This window comes from Microtus oregoni, unplaced genomic scaffold (genome assembly GCF_018167655.1).
Source record: "Microtus oregoni isolate MIOR12 unplaced genomic scaffold, Mior012 000042F_ref0000377, whole genome shotgun sequence".
NCBI lineage: Eukaryota > Metazoa > Chordata > Mammalia > Rodentia > Cricetidae > Microtus > Microtus oregoni.
In genome coordinates this window covers 8000488-8027125 of record NW_024543209.1, presented here as the reverse complement: position 1 = coordinate 8027125, position 26638 = coordinate 8000488, and the positions used below count along the sequence as shown (strand labels likewise).

General features: G+C 38.0%; 1 protein-coding gene across 1 annotated transcript in view; it reads right to left on the bottom strand.

Moving 5' to 3' along the window:
* LOC121433951 overlaps positions 1-26638 on the bottom strand; it is a 280105-nt gene that overhangs the window by 38437 nt on the left and 215030 nt on the right. Inside the window, exon 17 of the mRNA XM_041632632.1 lies at positions 23376-23535. Coding sequence (XP_041488566.1) covers positions 23376-23535 — 160 coding nt within the window. The remainder of the gene's footprint in view (positions 1-23375; positions 23536-26638) is intronic.

Genomic DNA, 26638 nt, shown 5'->3' with positions numbered 1-26638 from the left:
CATTTTTGCCAAATTATTCCCTTCTATAATCCAAAAAGATGCTAACCTCCCCTCTGTTTCTGTTTCCTGGAAAGACAAATATAAAATTCTTACAGAGTAAATGTCATATTTGCTTACGTTGTACAGCTCCTTACATCGAGCTCGATGTAGGATAATTATGCCGTCTGAAAGAAAGACCCCCGTTACTCCAGAAGTAAGATTATGCACCCCATCAGCTGCCATAGTTTTGTGAAAAACCTGGGGGAAAATGTGTCTCTCAGACCAGAAAATGGACTCCATAAAGATCCTCATTTGCCATCGTCAAGTACCCCGGGAGATCATTTTCAATCCCACAGGTTGTAAAGAGTTTCCTTTGCTTAGAAGCAAACTGAAAGTTAAAAAGCAAGGAAGTAGGAAGTCCCTAAAAATTTATACGGGCTCTTAGAAGAGAAGGTGTGGCGGCTGTGTCTGCAAAGTGCTGTTTAATAGGGCAGGGATTTGCAACTGACTCAATTAGCCATGGAGGGACCATAAACATCTTTGTGAGCTCGGAGTCTACGTGTTTTCATCGTTTCCTTCTTGCTCTAAATATTGGACAAATTCTTTTGTAGGTTCAGGCCTACATAGCTCTGTTAAAGTCTCTGAGAACCAAGCACTCTCTCCATGGCTGTATGAATGAACATTTGAACACGGAATGCACATGTTTTGAAACCAGCAGCTTTTTGTTAGAAAAACTCCTAAAAGAGAGGGAGACATAGATAATGCTTCCAGGTCCCAGGTCAGTTTAATTTCTCTGTGTCTGGAGATGACCATTTCAGTGTTCAAGTCCTACTGGATTTCTGTATACTCTCAAACAATCCCTTTTCCCTAAGAGCTCCTAAATATGCAACTCCTGCACAGCACACTGCCATGGGTTGTTTTCTGGCTGGTGGTGTTTATAGTTTTGTCGCTTCTGATCAATCTGCATGTTCTTCCAAAGGATGAGTGCGACTTTTCGGTCCTCTCAAAGGATTACATAACAATCTTTGTCTCACTCACACATAAGCACATAATATATATTTGCAGAATCTTTAGAAGGGAGATAATAACCTAGCTTTCTTCATTTGTAAAATTATATCTATCTATCTATGTATCTATCTATCTATTTGTATGTATGTATATAATCTATATCTGTATCATCTATGTTGTGTGTGTGTATGTATGTGTATGTGTGCAGAAGACAACTTGTGAAAAAAAGTTTTCTCCTTCCACCATGTAGGCCCTGGAGATTGATGTCAGATCATCAGGCTTTGGGTACCAGGGTACAAGCATCTTTATTTACTTAGAGATCTTTTTGTCCCCTTAACCTTGATTTAAAAAAAAAAAAAACTTCCTAAAAAGACTTAAAAGATTCAATAGTTCATCCTATCAGATGCAAAACTTACTGATTTCTGTCCTCAATTCTTCTGTGAAATACACCTAACCATTATACTCTGTGTTATTGCCCAATTCAGATAGCTGTGGGGAAAGAAGCACCGAGATGGACCATATGTGTTGAATTCAAGAGGGATAAACTTTAGTATGGGCTTAGCTCACTAGCACCTTTTTGCCATCTTGGTACCTCCTCTAAGTCCCTTTAATTGCTAAATAAGATAATGAAGTCTTTCACTTGCCATTGGGGTGATTCATTGAAACCATAGATAGGCATGGGCTTTATTGAATTATTTACTAGTAGTCAAAGGAAGGAAAAAAAAAACCATGTTGCTAATTACATCCAGCTCTAGGAAAGCACTTTTGGAAGTTTAGCTAGGGGAGCTATTTAAAAAAAAAAAAAAAGAAGAAGATATGAAAACATTCCAAGTTAAACACTGCAGTTCATAAAACAAAGTAACTTACTATGTCTTATATGTGTCTAAAGAAGTTCACTACAATGTATAGACAGTCATCTGCATCAAATGGCCAAAGTAGGCACCCATGTGAGGGTCTCTAAGATTTGCCTGAAGTAGAAGAGAAAAACTAGGGTAGGAGAAGACGGAAAGACCAAGTCCATCTAAAGTCAAATAGTTTCATTGTTTATTTCTGAGAGCATTGCCATCCTTTAAAGGAAACCACATCAGCGATTTATTGAAGCTAATAAACAAGATATCTAAATATAGAGGTTAAAAGCAAAACAAAACCATAATCAAAAGCTAGCCGTATGTTTGTTCTTCCCATGGGCTCATTCTACTGGACAGATGGTGACAGGGCGGTAGCCTGTTTCTCAGGGTTCAGGATGTCATATAATGACTCGGGATGGTTATCCTGTGTCCAGTAACACTTTCTGCCATAAGCAATGGCTCCATTTGGAAAGCAGGTAGCGCTGATCAACCTTATTGCTTTCCTGCCAACAGTCAAAAGTGCTTTACAAGGTCATCAGCCAAACGCAGAAGCAATCGCTCTTTTGCTCAGCCCATGTGTGGCTTCTAGCACTGTTGCTTACCAAACAGTAATGAAAATAACAAGTCTATAAACCTGAGCTTATTGGCAGCATATTAAACCCCCGCCTCCTCCAACCTGGAGCTTATACAGTGATTTATACCCAGTGGATCCAAGGACACAGGAAAAGAAGAGGAGAAAAAAGGGAATAATAATCCCTAGTTTCTGTATCTCCCCACCTCTGGCATATGTATGCATGCATTTCCATTATGTGATAATATGTCATGGAAAGAAAAGAGCGGAAGACAACTGAAAGATTGAGAAAGCTGGATACAATGCATACCTGGAATCCCAGCATTTAAGAGGTTGGGGAAGGATTGAAAGCGTGAGGCTAACCTGGGCTACATAGTGATACCCTGCCTCAAAGAAACATAATACAAAAGCAAAAAAGAAAGAAAAGGAAAGAGAGAGCTGAATGTGGCGACAAAGAGGGAGAAAAGAGTGGACTGAGGAAAAGCTCGAAGCATTCTGACCAGATGCAGGCTGGGTTTGGGGCATCCTCTGCCTGTAGTACCTGCAAATGCACTGATCCCCCTCCCATGCAGGGCAGAGAGGCAGCTATAGCAGTAGCAACTCCAGAATCTTAATATGCACAGGACAGAGTTAAGGCAGTGACCCCATATGCCGTGCTGGTGGAGGTGGGCCAAGGCACTTGTTTCAGTTCTGCAGTCAGTTATTTTCTTTGGTGTGTTCATCACACGCGTCTGAAGATGGGGATTCTCAGAGAGACCACAAGAATTTCCAGCGTCCTTTAATGGAAATGTTTAGTTAAAGGATCTTCTAGATTTAAAGATTTCAAAGGGCTGGAAACAAATTTACTGAGTGAGTGCCTGCACTTCAATGACCACTGTTTTTTTTTTTTTTCTCAGTCCTTGAAACCAGTAACCTAGTGCTAGCTTTCCACACTGTGTTCTGTCCATCAATACCCAGGTACAAGAGTGCTGTGAGAATCAAGGCAAAGGGGGAAATCATGTGTGACTCTCGGACCCAGATTGACAGGTCCTTTTTGTGACATATCTTCATTTTCATTGGAGATTGGCTTTGTCTGAATAACAAGAGAGAAACCAAATAATTGCTTTAATAGATTTTTTTTTCCTTTTTTAGAACTAACCATAGTCTTGGTGCTCAGTCTCAGTCTTGTTTGCTCTTTATGAACAAAGCATGTTTTTCTGACTCTATGAACTTCCTGCATTGGGAGGATAATTTCAGAAGGTGCCTACTATATGTACTAGTACATAAGACCTTGAAACTTTCTGTGTAGCGGTTACTGGATTCAGGGGCAACATTCTACTCTAATTTTATATGTGGTCTTTCACAGTCTGGAGGTGCTAGTCTGATTGTGGACCTCATCAAAGTCTTCTAAGCACTTTGACAATAGATATTTCCAGATCATAAAGTTCTACACAATCATGACATTTTACTGGAGCTATATTGCCTTTCCAAACTTATATCAAATTTAAAACATCTAAAATGTTCACTCCCTGTTACTTGGCTAATTTTGTCTGAGATTTCTGGGTTGGCCATATTACTCTGGACATTTTTATTTTAAGTGTTCAGATTTCATGGTTGTGTTGCATGTATGTATGGTGTGTGTGTGTGTGTGTGTGTGTGTGTGTGTACATATCTCTGAGCACATGTGAAGACTAATGGAGCATCTCAAGTTTCCTGATTTATTATTCTTTGAGATGGAATCCCTTCCTGGAGTGAGGCTGCAGGCACATGAAGCCATGTCCTGCTTGTTTTCTGGGTGCTGAAGATCAAAGACCTGGTTCTTGTGGTTGCATGTCAAGTACTGCTACCCACTGAGACCTCCAATAGAGCATCAGTATCATTTCTCATTTCTCTAGATTTCCTGTTTCGTACAAAGGGCAATGGGAAGTATTTAAATATTATTCACTAAAATCCATGAAAGTAAAGGAAAGGGCTCTTATTTAGGAAATTTTTATCTTTTCTCTAGGATATATATATATATATATATATATATATATATATATATATATATATTTCTCAGTCATGACCATCAAGAGTGACCTGACATTTATAAAGAGGAAGTGGCTTCTCAAAGACCAATTTCCTAACCTGTGAAATTTCCTAACCTCTTACCTTAACGTTCCTTTAAGAGGAAAAAAAACGTAACGTGACAATGTGTTGGAGAGTCCACTGTGTGACACTGTTGACACATACTGCTAAGCCTTTCATAGTTTTTGGTGAAAATGTCCAAATTGGCTCTATGTCCATAGTCCGTCAAAGGCAGATGATGGAAATGTGATCATTTTTAATTAAGCTAAAAAGAGAGGCAGAGCAGGGCCTCATTCCACAGCGAAAGCTCATTGCCATCACCTTCCGCACTGGTGTCTTCTGTGGTATGACCTCTAACTAGATAGACTTTCCCCATAGTGAAAATTGGTACTTCACTTGAACGCTACATGTGGGTAAAAGTTATCTCCCACTACTGCACAACTCTTTGAATGTGACCACCCTCTGGGAAGCAGTAGACAGTTTCTTAGATTGGGACAGCTTATACCAGAAACAGCAGAATTACACAATGAAGTTTTGTTAGGTTCGTCTTGTAATTTTATATTTATTTTTATGATTATGGGTGTTTGCCTCAAGTATGTATGTTTTGGGCATGCATAGTTTTGGCAAGCAAAAATATATTTGTGCTGCCTAGTTTTATGTCAACTTGACACAAATATAGGCATCTAAGAGGAGGGAACCTCAGTTGGGAAAAACACTTCCATAAGGCTGGATTGCAGGCAAGACTGTAGAGCAGTGGTTCCTAATCTCCAATCTTTTAATACAGTTCCTCATGTTGTGGTGACCCCCAACTATAAAAATTATTTTAGCTTCTACTTTATAAGTGTAATTTTGCTAGTGTGTATGTGGTGTCTTTCTCAATCACTTCTCTATCTGACTTGTTCCTAACTTATTTGAAACAGTGTCCCTATTTTCTAAACATTTATTTTATCTTTATTAAGTGTGTTTGTGTGCATATAGGCCACATGCTCAGATAAGGGTGCCAGATCACCTGGAACCGTTACGATCCATCCAAAGTAGGTTCTGGGAGGTGCACTTGGGCCCTTTAAAAAAGGAGTATGTGCTTTTAACTACTGAGCCATCTTTCTAGCTTTTAGACAAGGTCACTTGCTGAATTGAAAGCTTGCCAATTAGCTAAGCTAACCACTGAATTCTTAGGATGACTGTGCCCTCGCTCCTTACCAGTATTGGAGTTACAGATGCTAGCCTTGTCCAGTTCTCATGTAGGTGCTGGGGACCAGACCTCAGGTACTCCTGTTTGTGTGGCAGACACTTTACCTACTGAGGTATCATTTCTCCAGTCTTACCTCTGCATTCCTGATTATTATATGGAATAATTTATACATATCATAAATTATGTATAATACTGTACATAATTTGAAATCTGTAAGTGGATCAACATTACTCAGTTACCTGTGCATAAATTTTCTTCAATTATACTTTGGGTTTTGAAATACATAAAAACATAAAAATATTAAAGATGTTTAAGAGATTAGAAGACTGCTATTTTTGGTTAAACAATGACAATTTATTGGCATAGCTTATTCCATTATTATGACAAATATTAAAATTTGTAACTCACAGATCCAAATTTTGTGTGTAATTGAGACAAGTAGAGAGACTCTAAACAGAAATGGCAGGGGATAAAGTAAAAAGTAAAATCAAATACATGAGGTCATTCCTTTAGATCAAGCAGAATTTATATTATAAATCATAAAATATTTCTCTAAAGTCCTCATAAAGCATATTTTTTCATATTTAAAAATCAACAATGTGCATGTATCAAAACCCAGCGTACAGGGGAGTCATAGGAGTGGCCTGGCAACTGGTCATAGTATAAGGTGTAGCTCTTTCCCAGCAGATTGCCAGAGAATGGGCCAAAAGCAGAGATGGAATATTTGTCCCTAGGAGCCCTTCATGGTGACCGTACCTGCTAAAGTAGAGCAGGGCCAAACACAGCACTTGAGCAGTGCTTCCGGACTAGTCAAAGCACAAACCACAGCCAGCGCTTTTCAAAGGGACAAAAGGAGCCAACTGCACTGCTAATTGGAAGGAGGACAACAAGGGCAAAGAGAACAGCCAAGCGCATCGCATCTTGAAACAGTCTGACCGGGTTCTATCACCAAATTAAGAAAGACTTTTGTGTCATCAAACCTCGTATGATAACCATCAACACAGATAAGAGAACCCGCTACAAACTTGTTGGCCAACCCTTCTTACAACACAGGAGCTTTGTATTACTTTCCTCCCTCCCTGCTGAAGACAGATGGCAAGCCAGTCTGCAACAGATTGTCATGACTCAATTACTTGTGAGAACGGCTTTGTGAAGATCTAGTTCTGTCTGACTCAGTTTCCTCTGCAGAATGGATATTCCCAAATGAAAGTAGCTATATAGAACCCCAAATTGTGACTGATCTTTCTTTCTTTCAAAAAAGTTATTTTATAGGTCTTTCTTCCCAAATTATGAAAATAACATTTATCATAAAAGATATGATAAACATGTCTTGTAGAAAAACAGAAGATGATAACAAAAAGTCCTGTGCTTCAGCATCAGAGGAAGTCATGACTACATAACAAAATAATGGATGATTGTAATGAGACAAAGTATTTCTTTCTTTGGAGTGTTTGATATTTATTTGCATTTCCTGAATTTTTCCTTTGTGTAGAGTCACTGAAGTTCAATTCCTGGATCAAGTAATAAGATTATTCCTAAAACAATCATTCTGAAACCTTTTCCAAAAAGGTTTACTGCCTTACATTCTACTGCAGAGAATGTGTATGTGCCATGACAGGAGAGTGAATGTCATTTGCCTTAATCAAGTTATTATTAAAGTACTCTTGAACTCAATAAAATCAGTTTATTATTGATGCACCTTCCAAGCATTGTATCCTCTCTTGTCTTCTGTCAAAGCCAATTTTAAAAATTGAAAATTGTCAAAGAATATATAGGTGTGTTTTATATTTTATAAGTAGCATTGACAACTTTGTGGTTAATAACACTGAATTTTTAATTTTGAGTCCTTGCTGAGTGAGTTCGATATTTAAAACTTGGTGTTTTTTGTTTTGTTTTCTTTTTTTGTGGTGAGTTATTATTTGGAAACAGTAACATTCCTCAATTTTGGATATATTAAAAAAACATTTAACTTGTTTACGTGCAGTTATTGGGCTAAGTCTATAGTTATTTTTCCTCCAAATCACTGTGATATCATTCCATTATCTATAAATTTAGAGGCTACTATAAGGTACTCAGATGTTAACCTGAGTTTTACACTTCTGCCAACTTGACTACTGCATACATTTTAGCATTAAAATCCTTAATCAGTAAATTTTTAATACTAGCAAAATGATTGTGAACCTAATATGTAATGATACTGATAAACTGTATCTTTTACACTGTAGTACTATGTTCTGAAAATGGTGTTTGGAGAATTTTAAAACAATATGGACATGTTACTAATTAAAGGTTATGTGGGATTACAAAATTGAATTTATAATGTCTTAAAATTCTATGTTGGGTCACAGAATCAATGTAATTTTGCAGTCTAATAGTTAATGTAAGCAAGCAAAAGTTAGTTCTTGGAAGTTTTCACTAATTGTTTGGTACTTAATGATTTTAACTTATCAACTCAAGTTAGCCATTGAATTCAAGCAGTCTTCTTATGTTCACTTTTCTCCAGCTTCTGGGATGAATTTGCAATCTTTCTCTGCCCATCTGTCTTGCCCCTCTCCACTTTACAGTGTGTCAGGGAACATTTTTGTACAGTTTCACCTGTTGTACTGGCAGCTTGTTTGAGAATGGACTCAGAAAATAAGATTCTCACAAGGAAGTGAGAACATATACTCTTAAACATGTATCAAACCTGCTTTGCACACCCATGGAACTGCAGATAGAATCTGAGTACACATGTGTACATGAGCAATTTTGTGGGTATGGGAAAGGCAGCAGGCAAATCTTTAATTTTTCCAACTTTGCTGAAGAATGATTGGTATAGTGGATTTTGTTTCCATATATTGTGGAAATTAAGTTAAATCTGGAAACCCATTACCTGATTTATTCAGCTGCTAGTTTATCATTCATTCATTTCTTACTAGTTCCTCTTTGTACATCTTTGATGTGGGAGTCCACTCTGTGTGTTGTGATTACCATTAATAAATAAAAAATTGCCTTGGCCTGTTGATAAAGCAGAACTTAGGTAGGCAGAGAAGACTGAACTGAATGCTGGGAGAAAAAGGGCAGAGTAAGAGAGACACCAGAGTCAGACATGCCAAATCTTTGCCGGTAAGCCACTGCTACGTGGCAATATACAGATTAATTGAAATGGATTAAATTAATATAAGAGTTAACCAATAAGAAAATAAAGCTAATGAGCCAAGTAATGATTTAATTAATACAGTTTCTGTGTGATTATTTCGGTTCTGGGTGACCGGGACAAACAAGCGGTTCCTTGCAACAAATATTATTTTTATAATTATTTCAGGGAAATGTTGATGTCAGTATTGTTACTATATCATGGTTTGAAGTCTTGGGTTTATTTTTCCAAGAACTGAAATAGGAATACAAACTATCTCACAAGCCAAAGCATTACAAAATGTATAGACAGAAAAACCATTTTTTTCTCCAGTTAATTATGAGACCAAGCCATCAAATAAGAATGTGGGTGGTACAAAGGGAAATACTTAGAATGTGAGTGATAGACAAGGGGCTAGTTTTGACTATTAAAACATGGAGTTGAGGTTGATTAAAGAGATCTGACTATTAGCAAATTAAACTAACCTCACAGGTGACCAATTTCACCTATCTTATGACAGAACAACAGCCATGTCATGAAGTCCTGCTAAGTGCACACACTTTGCTTGTCTGCACTTAAGACCTTCCTATCCCAACTTAGGCCTATATTGCTACAGCAGGTAGGTTTCAGTCATTACAAATCTTTTCTGTTCTCAAAAATACTGTATGTAATTTCTCTGTTTCATAAGCCTTCCTATTGGTACCAATTTGCCCTAGGACTAGTTAGGTTTTAATGTTTCCTCCTAATCCTCTCACATTGGCACCTTAAAAAAAGTTAATCATGTTTTCGTTCCTGCTATCAACAAACCACTTAGTTCCTGCTGTATTGTTGTGACTTCATCATCTGCTTTGTATCCCCATTAGAAAAGGAGGTTGTTTTGTCTTGCACTCACATATAACAAAACTGCTTACTTTATTAAAAGATAATCAATAAACACATGAGGGAATGAATGAATGCATAGTTGAAAGAAAAACATTAATGTCTGTGAGTCTCAGGTTTTCATTTGTAAAGTGAGTAATATCAGCCACATATACTTGCTTTAATAATTAAATGAATTGACTTGTAAACATCCTACAAAAAGCTTCTAGAGTTCTTGTATGGTAGTCATAGAGATTTATGATTCAGTTTCCTTCATCTCTAAAAATAATAAGACTCACATTTCAAGTTGACCTGCCTGTCAATAAGAAAATATCAGTTAAAACAATATCTCTCAGCAGGTACTAATATTGTGATGATATTTTCCAATGTGGAATTATTATTGTTGTTCCGAAAAATTGCTCAGAGTATCCAACAGTAGTAAGTAGATAAGTTAATATGAATTAAGGTCATAGGAGAGACAATATATTGGTGAAGTTGCCCTTCAACCTCTAAAATCTACCACCCTTTCAACCTATGTGAAGGGCCTGTGTTTGTTTAGCGTCAGTAAGACATGAAAAAGTGATTTTGACCCTTCCTGTTAAAGAATACTGTACCCTAAAAGAAAATAAAATACAGGAACATATCTCCGAGCTTTATAGAAAACTTCATTTGCCACTACATAATAATTAAAAGTTAAGTAGCTCCTGTATTATTAATGAGAATAAATAAGGAAATGACAATTAAATAATCATTATTAATAACTTGTTCATTAATATGTTAGTAGTTATCTGTTTTATTATAAAGAAGAATTAATGTAAGAGAGGAACTTTCAGTAAATAATAAAATATGACAGAATCTTGTGTCTCAGTTAATTGGCAAGATATCTCATTCTAGGGACTGCTAAAGAAAAATTTGCATAGTGAATCAAGGAGTAGTTCAAAGCTAATAGGTGCTGTCTACATACAGAGGCCACATACCCTGTGTCTCTTTGAGTTCAAGTTTGTTTACTCTTAGAAAAACTTGATTTCCTGTGTCTGAGGAACATAAGCTTATAAAAAAAGATGAAAAGACGGCTATACATGACTGCAGTAAAGGGATGTTAACAAACTAAGTGTTAATGAATCAAAAACATATGGATTGGACTTTACTTCAAATAGAAATAATTTTAGAATTAAAGGAGAAAGTACTTAACGGAATGCAATAGATCTTTGTCGATTTTAAAACCCAAACATTTGAGGTGTCTTCAGAAAGTTCTACTGGTTCCTTTCTTTGGTTGTTATTTATCATTTCCATTTTATAGAAGAGATCAATCTCTCTATGGCTAAATAGCCTTTCAAAAGCTTAACAATGTATTGGTTAGCTTATAAACAAACATCCTGGACATTTAGAGATAAAAGAAAGGTGTTTCAATTACCAAGACCACCCAACCAAGAGAGAGGAGACTCCCCTTTGCTATGACTTTGAAAATGTAAAAGTTAAATTCTCATTTCTATATGTTCTTCTTCTATATTTTCTAAAATGTTGATAAAACTTAGTATTTCCAACTAGTTGGATTACTGTCAACCTCTGTTGCATAAGAACTTAAGTTTATACAATTTTTGTAATTCTAATCATGGTCTACATTCAAAAATATTTAAAAATCATAATGATGATGATATAGAATTGGGAATAATGAACAACAGAGGCTATATAGAATTCAGAATAAAAATTTAATTATTCAATAGAAATTATTTTGGCTAAAATCATGCACGAATATCCTTAAGATATGCTCACTAAAATGTGTTCTTTACACAAGAATAATCCAGTGACTGGTGGATCAACAGCCTTTTGGAAATCTAAAGAATGTATCCACAAGAAAATCCTGAATGCATTCCATTGGAACTCCCATTAGAGGGCTAGCATTATGACTTGTAAAATTACCTCTATGATTCTACCACCATGTGTTGTTTGACAACCTTACCTCTTATGACTTTTAGTTCTAATTGAGATAGATTTCTGAATCGCATTTCCTCTAGTCCCAACAACCTATTTATGTGTCAACCAGTAAGAGTCAGGATTCTTTATTTTTAAACATCTATCTTTGTATTTTGGAGTCGGGGGTTATGTGCTCATGTGAGTGGAGATGTCCTCAGATCCCGGAACAGGACATTGGTGTCTCTGGATCTGAAGTCATGGGCAGTTGTGAGTTGTTCTACATAGGTTGTAAAAACTAACCTCAGGTACTTTGAAAGAGAAGGGAATGCTCTTAACTACCGAGTTATCTCCTCAGCCCTTCTGAATTTTTACTATATAAATCTGTATGGAACCACCACATGGAATTGCCATATGAGGTAGCTACACCTCTCCTGGATATATACAAACAGGACTATACATCCTACTATAGAGAACCTGGTATCTTTATGGTTGTGAATCATTAGTAACAATAGGCAAGTTATGGGTTAAAACTAAGTGTCCACCAACAGAAGAATAGATGATGAAAATGTGTTACATATAAACATATGCACAAACACATATATGGAGTTTTCAGCTGGAAGGAAGAACAAAATTGTTATTGAAAATGAATGGAACTGGAGATCAGATATTCAAGTTAAATATTCCAGAACAGAGACATATCAAATTTTATCTATTTATGGTTCTAGATATTGTGTGTGTGTGTGTGTGTGTATGTGTGTAACCATATACGTGATGGGACGTGGAAGAAGAAGTAGAAAATAGATTATCTTGTGGACTAAATTTGAGTTACAGGTGGGGAAAGGAGAAAAAAAAGGAGAGTCAGAGATGAATATGGCTAAAGGCTGGCAACACTTGTACAAAATTGTCTTATGAAACCATGCCTGCATAGATGGATATGCTCCGATGGAAAGTTTGTATTAAAAAGTCAGTCTCCTATATTTTGCATGCATTACTCTTCTAGCTTGCTACTCTCAAATTCAGTCTGATGCTGGGTTTTCATTTCCATGTTCAGCCTGATTCAAATCTCCCTGTTTTCATTTTGACTTTCTACTTCTCCTTGCTCACTTTCAAGACCCCATCAAGCTAATAAAGTGCTTAAGGGTCCATTCATCTGCTTCAGGTCTCCATGAGGGACACTAAGCAATGTGCAAAACAACTCAAATAGTGATTGTGAGATCCGATGGACTGGATAGTTAGAAAATATCATGAGTAATTTAGATATTCCAATGGATAAACCATTCAGGGCGAAACACTGAACAAAGAACAATAAACTATTTGATTCCAATGATGTGAAAATAGTAAGTAGATAAGTTAGCAATATAGAATTCAGTGCAAAGATAGCCCAGAGCCCTAGATACATGAGATAGATTTTCTTAGTACTGCTGTCAATGGCTTCTTTCAGCCTGTGAGAAAAATACAGTTCCCACAATTAGGCAATATTGAGTTCACAGTCTGATATTTTACACCTTTCTGTCTGTCTTAGATAGGTCTTTTATTGCTGCGAAAGACACCAGGACCATGGCAACTCTTATAAGGAAAACATTTAATTGGGATGGCTTGCTTATAAGTTCAGAGATTCATTTTTTTATCATCATGGCTGGGAGCATGATGGAACACATGCAGACATGGCTCTGGCTGCACCTTCATCAGAAGGCAACAGGAAACTGACTGAAACACTGGGTTTTAACCCGAGCATAGGAAACCTCCGAGTTCACAGTGACACGCTTCCTCCAACAAGGCCATACCCACGACCCTAAAGCCACACTTCCTAAAAGTGCCACTCCCTACGAGATTACGGGGACCAATTACACTCAAACTTCTGCACTACCCATTGTTGCAGCTGGGGGACAAAAGTGTCTAAATTTGTCGTCCTGTTGTTATTCCAACATTCCATTTGTTTCCTCCTTCTGTACAGATAAGCCTAGTGTTCCCACTCTTGATACTGAGCAACTTCCCCACCTTCGCTGCCATCTTATCTAGTGCTGCTGACCATAGCATCCTAAACCAAAGCATTCTGCCCACTTTGACTTCAAACTCCACAAGAGATGAGCTTTGCCTCTGTGCAAGCACCTTTATGTAAGTTTGCTTACACATATGTGAAGTTTACTTGTGAACAGTAATGATTGGCTTCTTTATACGCTTCATTACTAAGTGAGGACAAGGTCTATTTCTTACCTCTTTTAATGAAAACATCATTAATTGTACATAACTTTGTTAGTAACTTTCTTAAAGAATGAACTAAGGATGCCAACCAACTGTGTTTGCTGCCCCAATTCACGAAAATAGTAGTTCAGTAACAACTCCTGATTGGGTGGATGAGGGAACTAGGTTTGTTGCTATGTGTGCGTGTTTCTCTGTAGTCATGAACCTGAACAGAAGGTGATTCCTTCTTACAGGACCCTTCTTTATCCATGCAACCATCTTTGAACAATGGCAGAAACCTGCAACAACCAAAAAAAAAAAAAACACCTTCATCTAATGCCTGTGGCTGTGTGTGACTGATACAGATGTTGAGAAACGGACATTTTAGAACAGATGCTCTCCTATCTTGCTCATGAGTAGATCTCTAAATTCTCACACTTTTGACCCACAACATACAGCTGCCTCTCACCTTCCTTTCCACCTAACACCCTGCTTTTTTTTTTTTAATGAGCTTCGGCAGCCTGTGTTAAAGTGGTATTTTCTTTAAGAAAATAATTACAATGTAAATGAGTCTTCAACAAATAGTAAGGAACACTTTGGAATTGAATGGCTAGGTATCAGAGCTTTGCTTCCTGATACATTTAAGATCATTACCTAAGTTTAACCATAGCTATTCAATCTACGAACCTAGAAATATCATTCTTTCTGATGCTAATGAAGGTCCTACGGCACAAATTTATTAAAGGTATACGTTTGCATGGGATAATAATTGGGTCGATAATATTAAATTCATAGGCTCATTATTTAATTGCTAGGGCAGATTATGAATACAGCTTCTAAAATGTATTTTAATGAAAAACACTACATCCTGACCTAATCATATCAACCTTATGCTATCTAATTAAGGATGCAAAAAAGTCATTAGAGTTGCTAAATATTAGTTCCAGCTCCATCAGGCTGCAAGCTGCCCCTTCATGAATATATATACTTTTTATTCCATGATAAATAGTTAATGAGGTAAAAATGACAAAATTTGCATGTAGGCAAATTAGTTTAATAGAATGATGTCTTTTCTGACGACTGAAAGTGACCTTTCCTTATCAAAAAAAAAGATGGCTAAAACACTTTGAAATTATCATCTTGGCCATCACTGCACAAATGAAAAATTATATGGATGAAACTGCAAAAATTATAAAAATTCAACAATGTTAAGTTCTCATCATAGTTCAATGTGCCCTATGCTTTTGCACCTATCAATTTAATAAAAGGAAATTAAGCATATTATAAAGTGTCCATTTATGGTGTAATTTTTCCAGCGCATAAAAAGGGGACTTGTAGTCTTAATGGCACATGACAAAGCTACAGATCAAATTGGAGAGCACAAGAATTCTAGGCAGCAGTCAGATGGCTCCGTGGGTACAGGCACACCCCCGAGTCCCCTCACTGCCCACATGGTGGACTGAGAGAATTAACTCCAGTTATGCTCTGACCTCTATGTGCAGGCTGTGGTACATATGCAAGCACACACTATATAAGTGATGGAGGAAGGTCACTGGCTAATAAAGGAACTGCCTTGGCCCATTTTATTGGTTAGAGGATAAGTGGGAGGAGTAAACAGAACAGGACGCTGGGAGGAAGAGGAAGTGAGCTCAGTCTCGACAGCTCTCCTCTCGGGAGCACACGCCTGAGAGAGACGCCATGCCCCGCTCCCAGGATGAAGCTCCGACCCAGGATGGACATAGGCTAGAATCTCCCCGGTAAGCGCACCTTGGGGTGCTACATACAGATGATTAGAAATGGGCTAAATTAATATGTGAGAATTAGCCTAGAGAAGAATGGGCCAAGCAGTGCTTAAATTAATACAGTTTGTGTGTTGTTATTTCGGGAATAAGCTAGCCGTGCGGGCGGCTGGGGTGCTGGGGACGCAGCCCTGCTGCCCTTATTACTACAGGTTGGCGCCCAACGTGGGGCTAAACCCACTTAAAAAACCTGAGAAGACTTAAAAATAAGGGAGCGAGAGTTTAACACAGATTTTTGCTGTTTGTTGGTGGCGTGCTGTAGAGAGATTTCCTGATTCGGCAACAGTAGCAGAAAAAAACGCTGTGTCATTTTAAAGCGCAACTTCCTGGGGCTGTGCCGCCATTGCGATCTCTGTCTGGCTCCTGCGGGAGACAGAGCTTTTGAATAGAGCATTTGGAGTAAAGTGCTATGATTTGTTTGATGGCAACTAGACTCGCTGTGTTCTCGGGTCTGCTCTGCTTGTTAGAGGCAAGCATGCGCTTTCTTCTAAGAGAAGCTTCCTGACTCAGCTTTAGCTGCAAAGCCTGCAGCTCATTAAGAGGTCCTGCCACGAAACACTTAAACGGTGTTGACGAAAAGCTGAATGCATGCTTTTCAGTTTTCAGCCATAACAGGAAAAAAGCTGTGCCGTTTAAAAATGCCGGCTTTCTGGGCCATCCTGCCAAGGGCAAACTCTGACTGTTTGAGGCAGGAGGGCCGGCTACCGAGAGAGGACTTGAGTGTTGTCTGTTGTAGCTCACTTGCTGGCAGGGACCTTGAAATGCCATACAGTTGTGGCAGTAAACATGACTACAGCCTGTATATCTGCCATGAGGCTGGAAAGCTAAGGAAAGGACTGGATCTAGCTGGCAAAGCCATGCCTTTAGTACTACTAAGATTGCTTGGTAAATAAAAGATTCATGTGGTCAGAAAAAGAGAGATATACAGTAAAGAGAGATTTAAAGACAGAGAAAATTTCTAAATGGTTTAAAGTGTGTTAAAAATATATGCAGACTAAAAGTTGAAGTTCTTAAAGTAAAAAAACAAAAAAAAAGGAAGAGAGTTGTGTGTGGTAGCACATGCCTTTAATCCCAGTGCCTAGAAGGCAGAGACAAACAGATCTCTGTGAGTTCAAGGTGTAGTAGTGTACACCTTTAATCCCGAATGCCTGGGAGGCAGAGACAGGCGGATCTCTGAGAGTTCAAAGACAGCCTGGTCTACAGAGTTACTTTAGGTCAAAGATACAAAGAACCTGTCTGAAAAAGCAAAGAGTTAAAAGTAAAAATAAACAAAATAGAGGTTAAAACAAAGCTGCTCAAAGATGGAAAATACACAGAGAATTTTGATACTGTATGCTATTATGCTCTCTTTGAATTATTTGAATGCTGAGGAAGGAGCATCAGCTGCTAAAAGATATTTATTTATAAATGCTGCTGAACTAATCCAACATAGATATTTTGAATTTGGATCTAAGGATATGATACTTTGGAAAGGAGTTTCTTATTTTGTTTTCACAGAGGATGAGACGCTGTTCATTTCTTCTATTCTGATTTGGTATGTTGGACCACGCCCTCCTGAAGGGTTGTTGTGAACATCTTCAGAAAATTGCTTCGCTCAACTGCCAACTGAGATGAAACTAACACACAGGTTATACCATGAAAGACCTAATTAACGACACCCCCATTCAGCAGGAAGCAGTTTGGAGAGAAAAAACTGCGCCCATATTCCCAAATATGGTTTATAAACGTTCTTTTACATTTAAAGGGGGATATGATATAGATATGAATAATTTACACTAGTATAGATTTTGCTTTATTGATAGAGATTTAAGGTCAATTTTGTTATATGTATAAGTGTTTCTGATTTTGATTAAGGTATTGTGATTGTGTAGTTCATTTAAATATGTACTGTATAATTAAGAAATATAGGTTGTTAATGGATAATCATCGATAATAGTAAAGCTTGTAGTCATGTTAGTTAGATTTTCTAGATATATAGAGATATATTTTAGATAGACATTCTTCATGTCTTTCAAAGATTACAGAATAGGACATTTAAATATTTTAATAACTTAGGACTTTTCATGACAATGAGACACTCTGCTCCTGGCAGCACCAATGTACTTCAAGAGGAAGATGGGCATCGAAGAGGCACCTTATGGATTTTGATAGCCATTTGGGCAAGAAACTGCTCTTGCCTGGACTATTGCATAAACTGCACACAGAGAACCCGCAGAGAGAGGACTACTGAACTTGCCTAAGGTGAGATGATCTTTCGGGGTTCCTGATTCTTGAAAGAGTCTGCGAGACATTCTGCAGGACACAACAGATAGTGACTGAACTGACTTTGAATTTTTCTGCTTTATGGAAATGTCTGCTGGATACCATGTGCCTGAAGGCTGAAGATGGATGCCCCAATCGTACAGAGGAACTTTGGGTGACTGTCCAGGCAGCGGGATGTCTCTGTCATTTCTAGAGTTTTAAAAGTTGCTTTTTTCCTGTTTGCTTAGGTAGTATTCTATCTTTCTGGAGTCTTTGATGGAGTTAAGAATAGTTAGTTATAGTTATAGTTTTCCTTAGTTATGATAAAGATTATTGTATCTTTTACTTGATAACTGTTTTGTTATATGTAATTTTGCTATGTTAAAGTTAAAGCCTTTTTTTTTGTTTAAACCGAAAAAGGGGAAATGATGGAGGAAGGTCATTGGCTAATAAAGGAACTGCCTTGGCCCATTTTATTGGTTAGAGGATAAGTGGGAGGAGTAAACAGAACAGGACGCTGGGAGGAAGAGGAAGTGAGCTCAGTCTCGACAGCTCTCCTCTCGGGAGCACACGCCTGAGAGAGACGCCATGCCCCGCTCCCGGGATGAAGCTCCGACCCAGGATGGACATAGGCTAGAATCTCCCCGGTAAGCGCACCTTGGGGTGCTACATACAGATGATTAGAAATGGGCTAAATTAATATGTGAGAATTAGCCTAGAGGAGAATGGGCCAAGCAGTGCTTAAATAAATACAGTTTGTGTGTTGTTATTTCGGGCATAAGCTAGCCATTTAGGCGGCTGGGGTGCTGGGGACGCAGCCCTGCCGCCCTTATTACTACATATAAGTAGATAAATAAATGCCAAAAGGAATCCTAATTTACACATTTGAAATATTTTATATGAAAATACCTCCTCAACACTTAATTTGGTATTTCAGAATACAGATAATTGTTCTCAACTCAACTGGCATTGTATCTTGAGATTAGCATGTCAGTTGTTTCACAGGGCAGGCTTGCTTCCTTGCTGAAACTGATTAAATAAGCAAACATAAGACAATGTAAGATGGATAACATGAAAAGTGAATTGTAAGGTTTCACAACACAAGTATCCAGGGACCAAGAGATATAACAAAGAGGTCAAAAGTAAGTGTATGGATTTATTTTAAAAGGATTTAGAGTTTATTTTGTTATTTTCAACCATGCGTTTGTTTATGCCTCTGTAGGTACGTGATGTGAGCACAGGTGCCTTCAGTAGCAGAGCTGTCAGATATCCCTGGAGTTGGAGTTACAAGAAGTTGTGAGCCACTGGACATGGGTGTGGAGAATCACACTTGGGACTTCAGGAAGAACATTACATCCCACTGATCCATCTCTCCTGGCCTACATTTTTTAATCTCTAAAAACTACATTTTATTCACGTGTATGAATGCACATATTCATGCATGTGTCTACATACGTGTGCCACAGCATGCATGTGTGTACATACGTGTGCCACAGCATGCATGTGTGTACATACCTGTGCCACAGCATGCATGTGTAGGGCAGAGAACAGCTTGTGGGAGTCGGGTCTCTGCTTTCACCATACGGGTATCAGGAATCAAACACAGGTCATTAGACTTGGCAGCAAGCACCTCTATTCACTGAGCCATTTCTTCAGAGTGTCTGTGTATTCTTAATAAACATAATGTTCTCAACATAGAGTAACAGGTATTGTGTGGGATTTCAAACGATTTATGAAATATGTTCACAGTTCTTACCTCTGATGGAGGATGAGTCAATCAATATCTGGTATAATAATAGATATTTATGTAGCCATATGGCCCAATTGCATCTAAGTCAAAATCTACTCTACCATCATTTTGGTTAAATTGTTTACTTTAATTACATTTAATCTACTTGGGTTTTTTTTTTCTCTGCTCTATTTGAATGTGAACACGAAAATTACTGACACTCAAAGTTTAAAGTCTTCTGCTAAGTTCAACTCTCCCCAACATGGATCTGTTAAGTTATTATACAGGAGACAACATAAATATTAATAATTTCACAGACTCTTTCAATACTACTTCTAGAGTTGAAGCATCAGTCCTATCTTCCCCTTTGCTAAACAGAGACAATAAACATTCCAATAATTATGTTCTCCTCTGTCTTTTTTTTTTATTACCTTACTGCTGTTCTTTCTGGAACATCGTGGTACTCAACTTTGGATAGCTTCCAAGTTTCTAAACTTCCATGTTGTGAAACTTAATAATGAAATAAAGTACTCTTTATATATACCCTAGGCACTATGAAATTATCGCAGAGAGGAAGTGTTCTTGCATAATTAATTTCAGCTCTGCTGGACCTTTACACGTGTTTTATAAGTCCATGAGAACCCAGGATGAATACACTGGAGAACTCAATTTTTTTCTTCAGCTCAACGACAGCAATCTGGGAAAAGCCAGCTCCACTACAAGTTAAATACAAAGCAGAAGTAAAGACACACTGAGTGAAGTAAAATCACCTGCTGTTTCTTAAGCGAAAGTTTAAATGTTAAGGAGGCAGCAGGAGAAAGTTCATTATATATGCCCATTCCATGCCACGGGCAAACTAAGTATGTCCAACTCTCCGACAAGGGTGAGATGAATGAAAACTGCCTACCATAGAATCATGCGTTTGAACACTCAGGCCCCAGTTCGTGGTGCTCTTTGGGGTGGTTATGGAATCTGTAGGAGGTGGAGGCCTGCTGGAGCAAGTGCATCACTATGTGTGGTCATTGAGGGCTTAGGGTTTATAGGCTTCCCAGCTTTCAGTTCACTCTCAGTTTTCTGTGTGTGACTGGGATGTGATCACTCAGATTACTTTTCCCGCCCCAGTGTCTGTTCAATGTCATGGACACTTAGCCTTCTGGAACCATAAACCAAAATAAACACTTGCATTGCCTTTGGCCATGATATTTATCACACCAAAAAACAAACAAACCTATAACTAACATGCCAATGGTTCCTGCATATATCAAAGTTTATCTGGTAAAAATGTAGCAAAAGACACAAGTGATATAAAAAGAGGGAGAAACCACTCTAATTCTACATGGAGAGCTTAGTTTCAAAGAAAGAGGAACCGTGAGCATCCTCAGGTTATCAGAAACACTGGAGAGTCAGGTAAGACAGGAAGTCTTGATCAAAAGGAAACAGTTCTGTCTGGATCAAATCTGCAGAGAAGACCCTTGGATTAAGTCTTGTAAAAGCAGAGAACTATCCCCACCCATTGCTCATTGCTCCAAGGGGTGAAACAGCTGGGGTAATGGAGAGCTCACCCTGGCGGTGAAGACAGAGGGGAGCTGGTGAGCTGACTAAGCCTGCACCTACCCAGGTCCAGAACCAGGGTTATGAGTTGGCCCACCCCAACATCCACCTCATCTATGATCTTCTGGAGCATGTGAGGGAACCAGTCCTACACATCCAAAGCTGCAAGATCTCTGTGACACAAGGTAACAACAGGATATCCAACATGAGTCCCAATGAGGGCCCAGTGTCAATAATGTAGCAGAATCCAAAGGCCTTGAACCAGAACAATGACTGTTTGCAATGTACACTTGCACATAAAGAAATTTTGAGTGAGGTAACCCAGACACAGAAAGACAATTATCACATGTACTCACTCATAGCTGGTTTTTAAACACAAAGCAAAGAAAACCAGCCTGCAAACCACAATCCCAGAGACCTTAGACAACAGTGAAGACACAAAGAGAGACTTTCATAGATCTAATCTACATGGGAAGTAGAAAAAGATAGATCTCCTGAGTAAATTGGGAGCATGGGGACCTTGGGAGAGGGTTGAAGGGGAGGGGAGAGGCAGGGAAGGGAACAGAGAAAAATGTAGAGCTCCATAAATATCCATTAAAACAAGAGTTAAGGGGGCTGGAGAGATGGCTCAGCGGTTAAGAGCATTGCCTGCTCTTCCAAAGGTCCTGAGTTCAATTCCCAGCAACCACATGGTGGCTGACAACCATCTGTAATGAGGTCTGGTGCCCTCTTCAGGCTTGCACCCAGACAGAATATTGTATGCATAATAAATAAATAAATAAATATTTTTTAAAAAAGGATATATGAATAAAAGGATTTACTGCATGACTACCTGTGTTGTACTAGAGCTTCCATAATAAAAATGTCCTTTATTTTTTCTTAAAATTCATTTTATGGGGAGAGGGCAAGGAAGGTTGCTGGTTCAAAGGGCAGATACAAAGGGACAAGAAATGAATGACATTGAGATGTATGAAGTAAAATAGCAAAAAATAGATAAAAAGAAAGTTTAATTTAAAAAAAGACTTGGAGAAAGACTCATCATATCCCTTAAACAGGAGTGTACATGATCTTGAACACGCATAAAAGGTTGATAAAAGTATTTATATTTTTATGAATTAATCATCTTGTTTAAAAAATGTGTGCTTATTGGGAAGGGGTGAGAGGGATAAAAATGCAGGAGATGTGACTCAAAAAGTAGGTGAGAGGCAGCCGATGGGAAGAAAGGCAGGATGACATTTCCACGTTAGAAAAGTCATCGTAACCAGAGCAGAGAAGGGATTCACGGTGTGAAAATGGGGCAACAGCAGGGTGAAATTACAAATGGACATCGCACTTCTCCAGGTCCAACAGCTCTGTCACAGTGGGCACTATGGTCCTGTGTCTCTGTTGCAAAGGAAAATAGATTAAAGAAGAAATCTCAGCAAGTTCAATAGGATTTGATCAGATAAAAATCAACAAGGTAAAAGCAGATTTGGGAAAACTCTGGTCCTTTGCAGTTCAGGATAGATGAAAATATTACATATAAACACCACAGGAGTATAATTCCTTTGGGATCCTGACACAGGTGGAGGGCACTTTAAATTAAACATGTCTGAAATTGAGTCGGGTTGAACCACAGGAGTTAATTTATCTTTGGGCTGTCCATCTGAAAAGATCAAAATAAACTACGGGGCTATATATCTGGGGACTCAAATGGGAGGTGTAGCCTAATGTGTATATTTGAGAGCCTTAATAGGGCAGGCAAAACTTTGAAAGGAGTTCATCAAAGGACTGTGTAGATCTAGTAAGAAGCAGGAAAAACAGGTAGACAAACTCTGACAACATGGAGATAGATGAGGCCAATGAAACAAATGTCCAGTGCTGCTAACAGATTAAAAAAAAAATATTGTCTGTAGAGACAAGAAGAGACTCTAGGGACCCACTCTCAAAGGCATCAAAGACTACAGGAGGATGCATCATTTCCTTCCTCTTGCCTTCTCAAAGCTCTACTGAAGCCAGTCCCTCATGAACAAATGCCCTATCCCCAGCTTCCTTTGTGCACCTCACAGCTGTTATACAGATTTTACACACACACACACACACACACACACACACACACACACACACACCTACCTGTAGTGTGTCTGTATGTGAGTGTATGTAAAAAGAATAACTTCTAAACTAAGAACCACCTCACTTTGACAAACAGAAAAGAATATAAAATCAAATACACAAAATCCAGAATGTGATGTCAAACAAGATAGTGAGCCACTTCCAGACCAGCAGGATTGGAAAGGCAGAGCTTTCTGATGTGGAGACAGAGGGGTTCTCTAACATAATCGGGTCCACTTCACACCAACTCACCTTCCTTCTCTCTCCATTGAGCCCTCTCCACTGCTCAGACTTTTTCACGATGTGGCTCAGCTCCTGATTGGAAATTTCCAAGTCATACGGTATAAAGAACTTGGCTTCCTCACTGTGGATTCTCTGAAATGCATCTAATATCCAAGAGTCGTTGTGTAACCTAAAAAAAAAGAGGATTTCTTGTCTGGGTTCACATTTTTAAATATTTTTTCTTCCAAAGAATTGAACCAGTAGTGGTTCTCTTATCATCGCCTATTTATTCAGCCCATTTGTTGCATTGTTCAGAAATTATTTGATGATTACATTTCCAGGAATTATTTTGAAAAAAATTCTTCAGCTACACATTCTAACTCAAAACAATACAATCTTGGTATTTTTGTTATTACTTCCTATAAACCTACTGACTAATGCATGATGCAGAAAATTAAAAAAAAAATAGCCATTTATTGTGATTGAACACCCAAATTAGGGAAATATTAGGAATTTCCCTAAAGAAAATTGAATTTGGATTCACTCTTCTTCCATCATATTTTAGAATACTGCTTCCACTCCATTCCACCCCCACCCTCCTCATGTCCGATAAATTCCTTAACACTGGTAGGTAACATCTACAGTTTGGGACATTATTTGGGACATTAACTAAGTCGCTGTTTTAGAACATCTTCCATTAAATATCCCCAATAGCAGAGAAAAGTAAATGTGTACACTAGCCTTAATCTACTTGCATTTATTTTATGTTTTATTTTTCAGAACTCAGAGTAAAATTGAAGCTCTGAATGAATAGCCTGTCTGTTCTTTGCCTTTGTATAGTTTGGGCTCTGCTCATATACCCAGAACTGGTTTCAACAGAGGTGTGTTAGTAACCCCTAGGCTATACCAGGCTCCCTCCTGGATCAGTGTCAATATACTAGCCCAGGAGAAGTTTGGAAAATAACTGTAGTCTATATTGGACATTCAAGCTATTTGGCCAGCTGTCCTCTGCATTTGGACCCCTTGTAGATTTCTGAGATGGTCTCCATCTGCTATAAAAATGAGCTTCTGACTGTAGGGTGCATCATGGATGCATCTACACCCTGGTGCTTAAGGCTCAGGGAACATTATGGAAGAAGGGGACATAAAGATTGGAAGAGCCAGAGAATGAAGGTGTCTGCTACAAGATAGTATCTTCTATATATGTCAGGGAAGCTAAACCCATGATATCGCATCAATATGGCTGCCTAACAAAGACCAGCACAATGACAACAGCAGTTGAGATACCAGTGTGGGTAGGGGATGTCTCATAAAGCTCTTCTCCTAAATGAAGAGTTACAGGTCATTAAGGGATGATGATGATGATGATGATGATGATGATGATGATGATAGAGAGAGAGAGAGAGAGAGAGAGAAAGAGAGAGAGATTGGTCTCTTTCAGAGATGAGCCCCTTAGTTCATCCAATCCCAAGTAATCAGTCTTAAGCACATGTACATATGAGCATATCTCTCTCTCACTCTAGAGAGTGATAAAATGTGTGTGTGTCTGTGTGTGTCTGTGTATGTATAGTGTGTATAAATGCATGAACACACATGAATGGAGTAATTATAATGAAGAGGCAATGATTTTGAGGGTGTGCTCAGAAAGAATTGGAGGGAGAAGAAAGGGGTAAAATGATATAAATATAATACTCATGTATGAAATTATCAAGAGAAATATATGTAGCCATAGTACAGAAAGGCCTTTTGAATATCCAATTGGAGAATTAGAAGCATTTTACTTCAGTGGTCAAATAAATAAATAAATACATAAATAAAGGTCAAAGAATACTAGTTTATGCATATGAAATATTTTGATCTTAATTTGGCAGTTTGGACTATAGATAATTGTTCTCAATTAAGTATCTCGAGATTAGCATGTCATTTATTCAACAGGGAAGACTTACTTCTTTGCTGAAATAGACTAAACAAGCAAAAATAAAAAAAATATAATTCAAAAGAAGATCTAAGTCCCAAGTTTCTTTTATTTCATCATGTTGACTCATGTTGTAGCAAGCATTTCCCTGCTTGTGGTGCACACACCTTTAATCTCAGCACTCCTGGGGCAGAAGCAAGCAGAACTCTGTAGATTCAAGGTCAGCCTAGTTTACAAAACAAGTTTAAGGGAAGCTAGACTTTACAGTTAGACCCCATTCAAACAAACAAACAAACAAAGGCAACTCACAGTGTTGCTTAACTCCCTCTAACTTGATTCTTACTAATATAGTAGCATTCATTTTTTAACTTTAATTTCTTAATACATCTATGACTCTGTTGTATTTTTCAGTGACCTTGAATTCATCACAGGGCTGGTTATGTAGCCTGTGAGACCGTATATCTACATTTTCTGTGAATTGAACCCAAGATTTTGCATAGGCATCACAGACTGCATCCCCAGCCAGCCTGACTCCATCTTGGAATGCTTCCACTGTTGTGTTCGGCTTTGACATTCTGGTCCAGCCATCTGAAAGATTTGCTGGTTGGCTTATTAAACGAGAACTACTCTTGACCGTTCTCTTCTGCTTGTCCAATGTAAGGTACATTTTTCTGTTTCCATGGTGATTTAATGCAGTTAAATTATTGTTAACTCGCTGTTGTAAACAGTTGCTATATGAAGATTTGTAAGTGCAGGATTATCAACAATGCAATTAACTTTGAATTAATTAGGAATCACAGTCCTGTTTCTGCTGGCTTCTGTTCCCTTTGCCCAGAAAATGTCTGTCTTCTTTTTATTTCTCTTTTATTCTGTGTGAAAGAGTAATTATGTAAACATCAAAGCTTGGATCTGCAGGACAGTTAACAAATGTTTTGACAGAGAACAAAATGGCACATTGGAATATGGAAAGCTGTGCAAAGATTAATTGCATTTTAGTCGTATTTAATTTTTTTCTTGCCATTTTGGGTGGCATTTCCAATGTAAAGTTCCATGATGTGTTGTTAATGAGTCAATTTACAAACCTTTATTAGTTTTCAGCACATTTTACAGCTCTATAAAGCCAGTTTACAGAAACAAGGAAAAGACACTTTGCGATTGTATATGTAAATAAAAATAAATAAATAGAAAACTCATGGTTATATAATTTTTTGGTGATATAATTAGTTATGCAATACAGCACATATATAAACATGACTTTATTCTTTGGCATACAAGATTCTTTTATCCTTTGATTTGTGTTTCTGAGTCTCCAATTTTCAGGTTCTCCTCAGAAAGCTAATGATCCTGACAGTAAGTGAGGTGAATTTCCAAAAGAAAG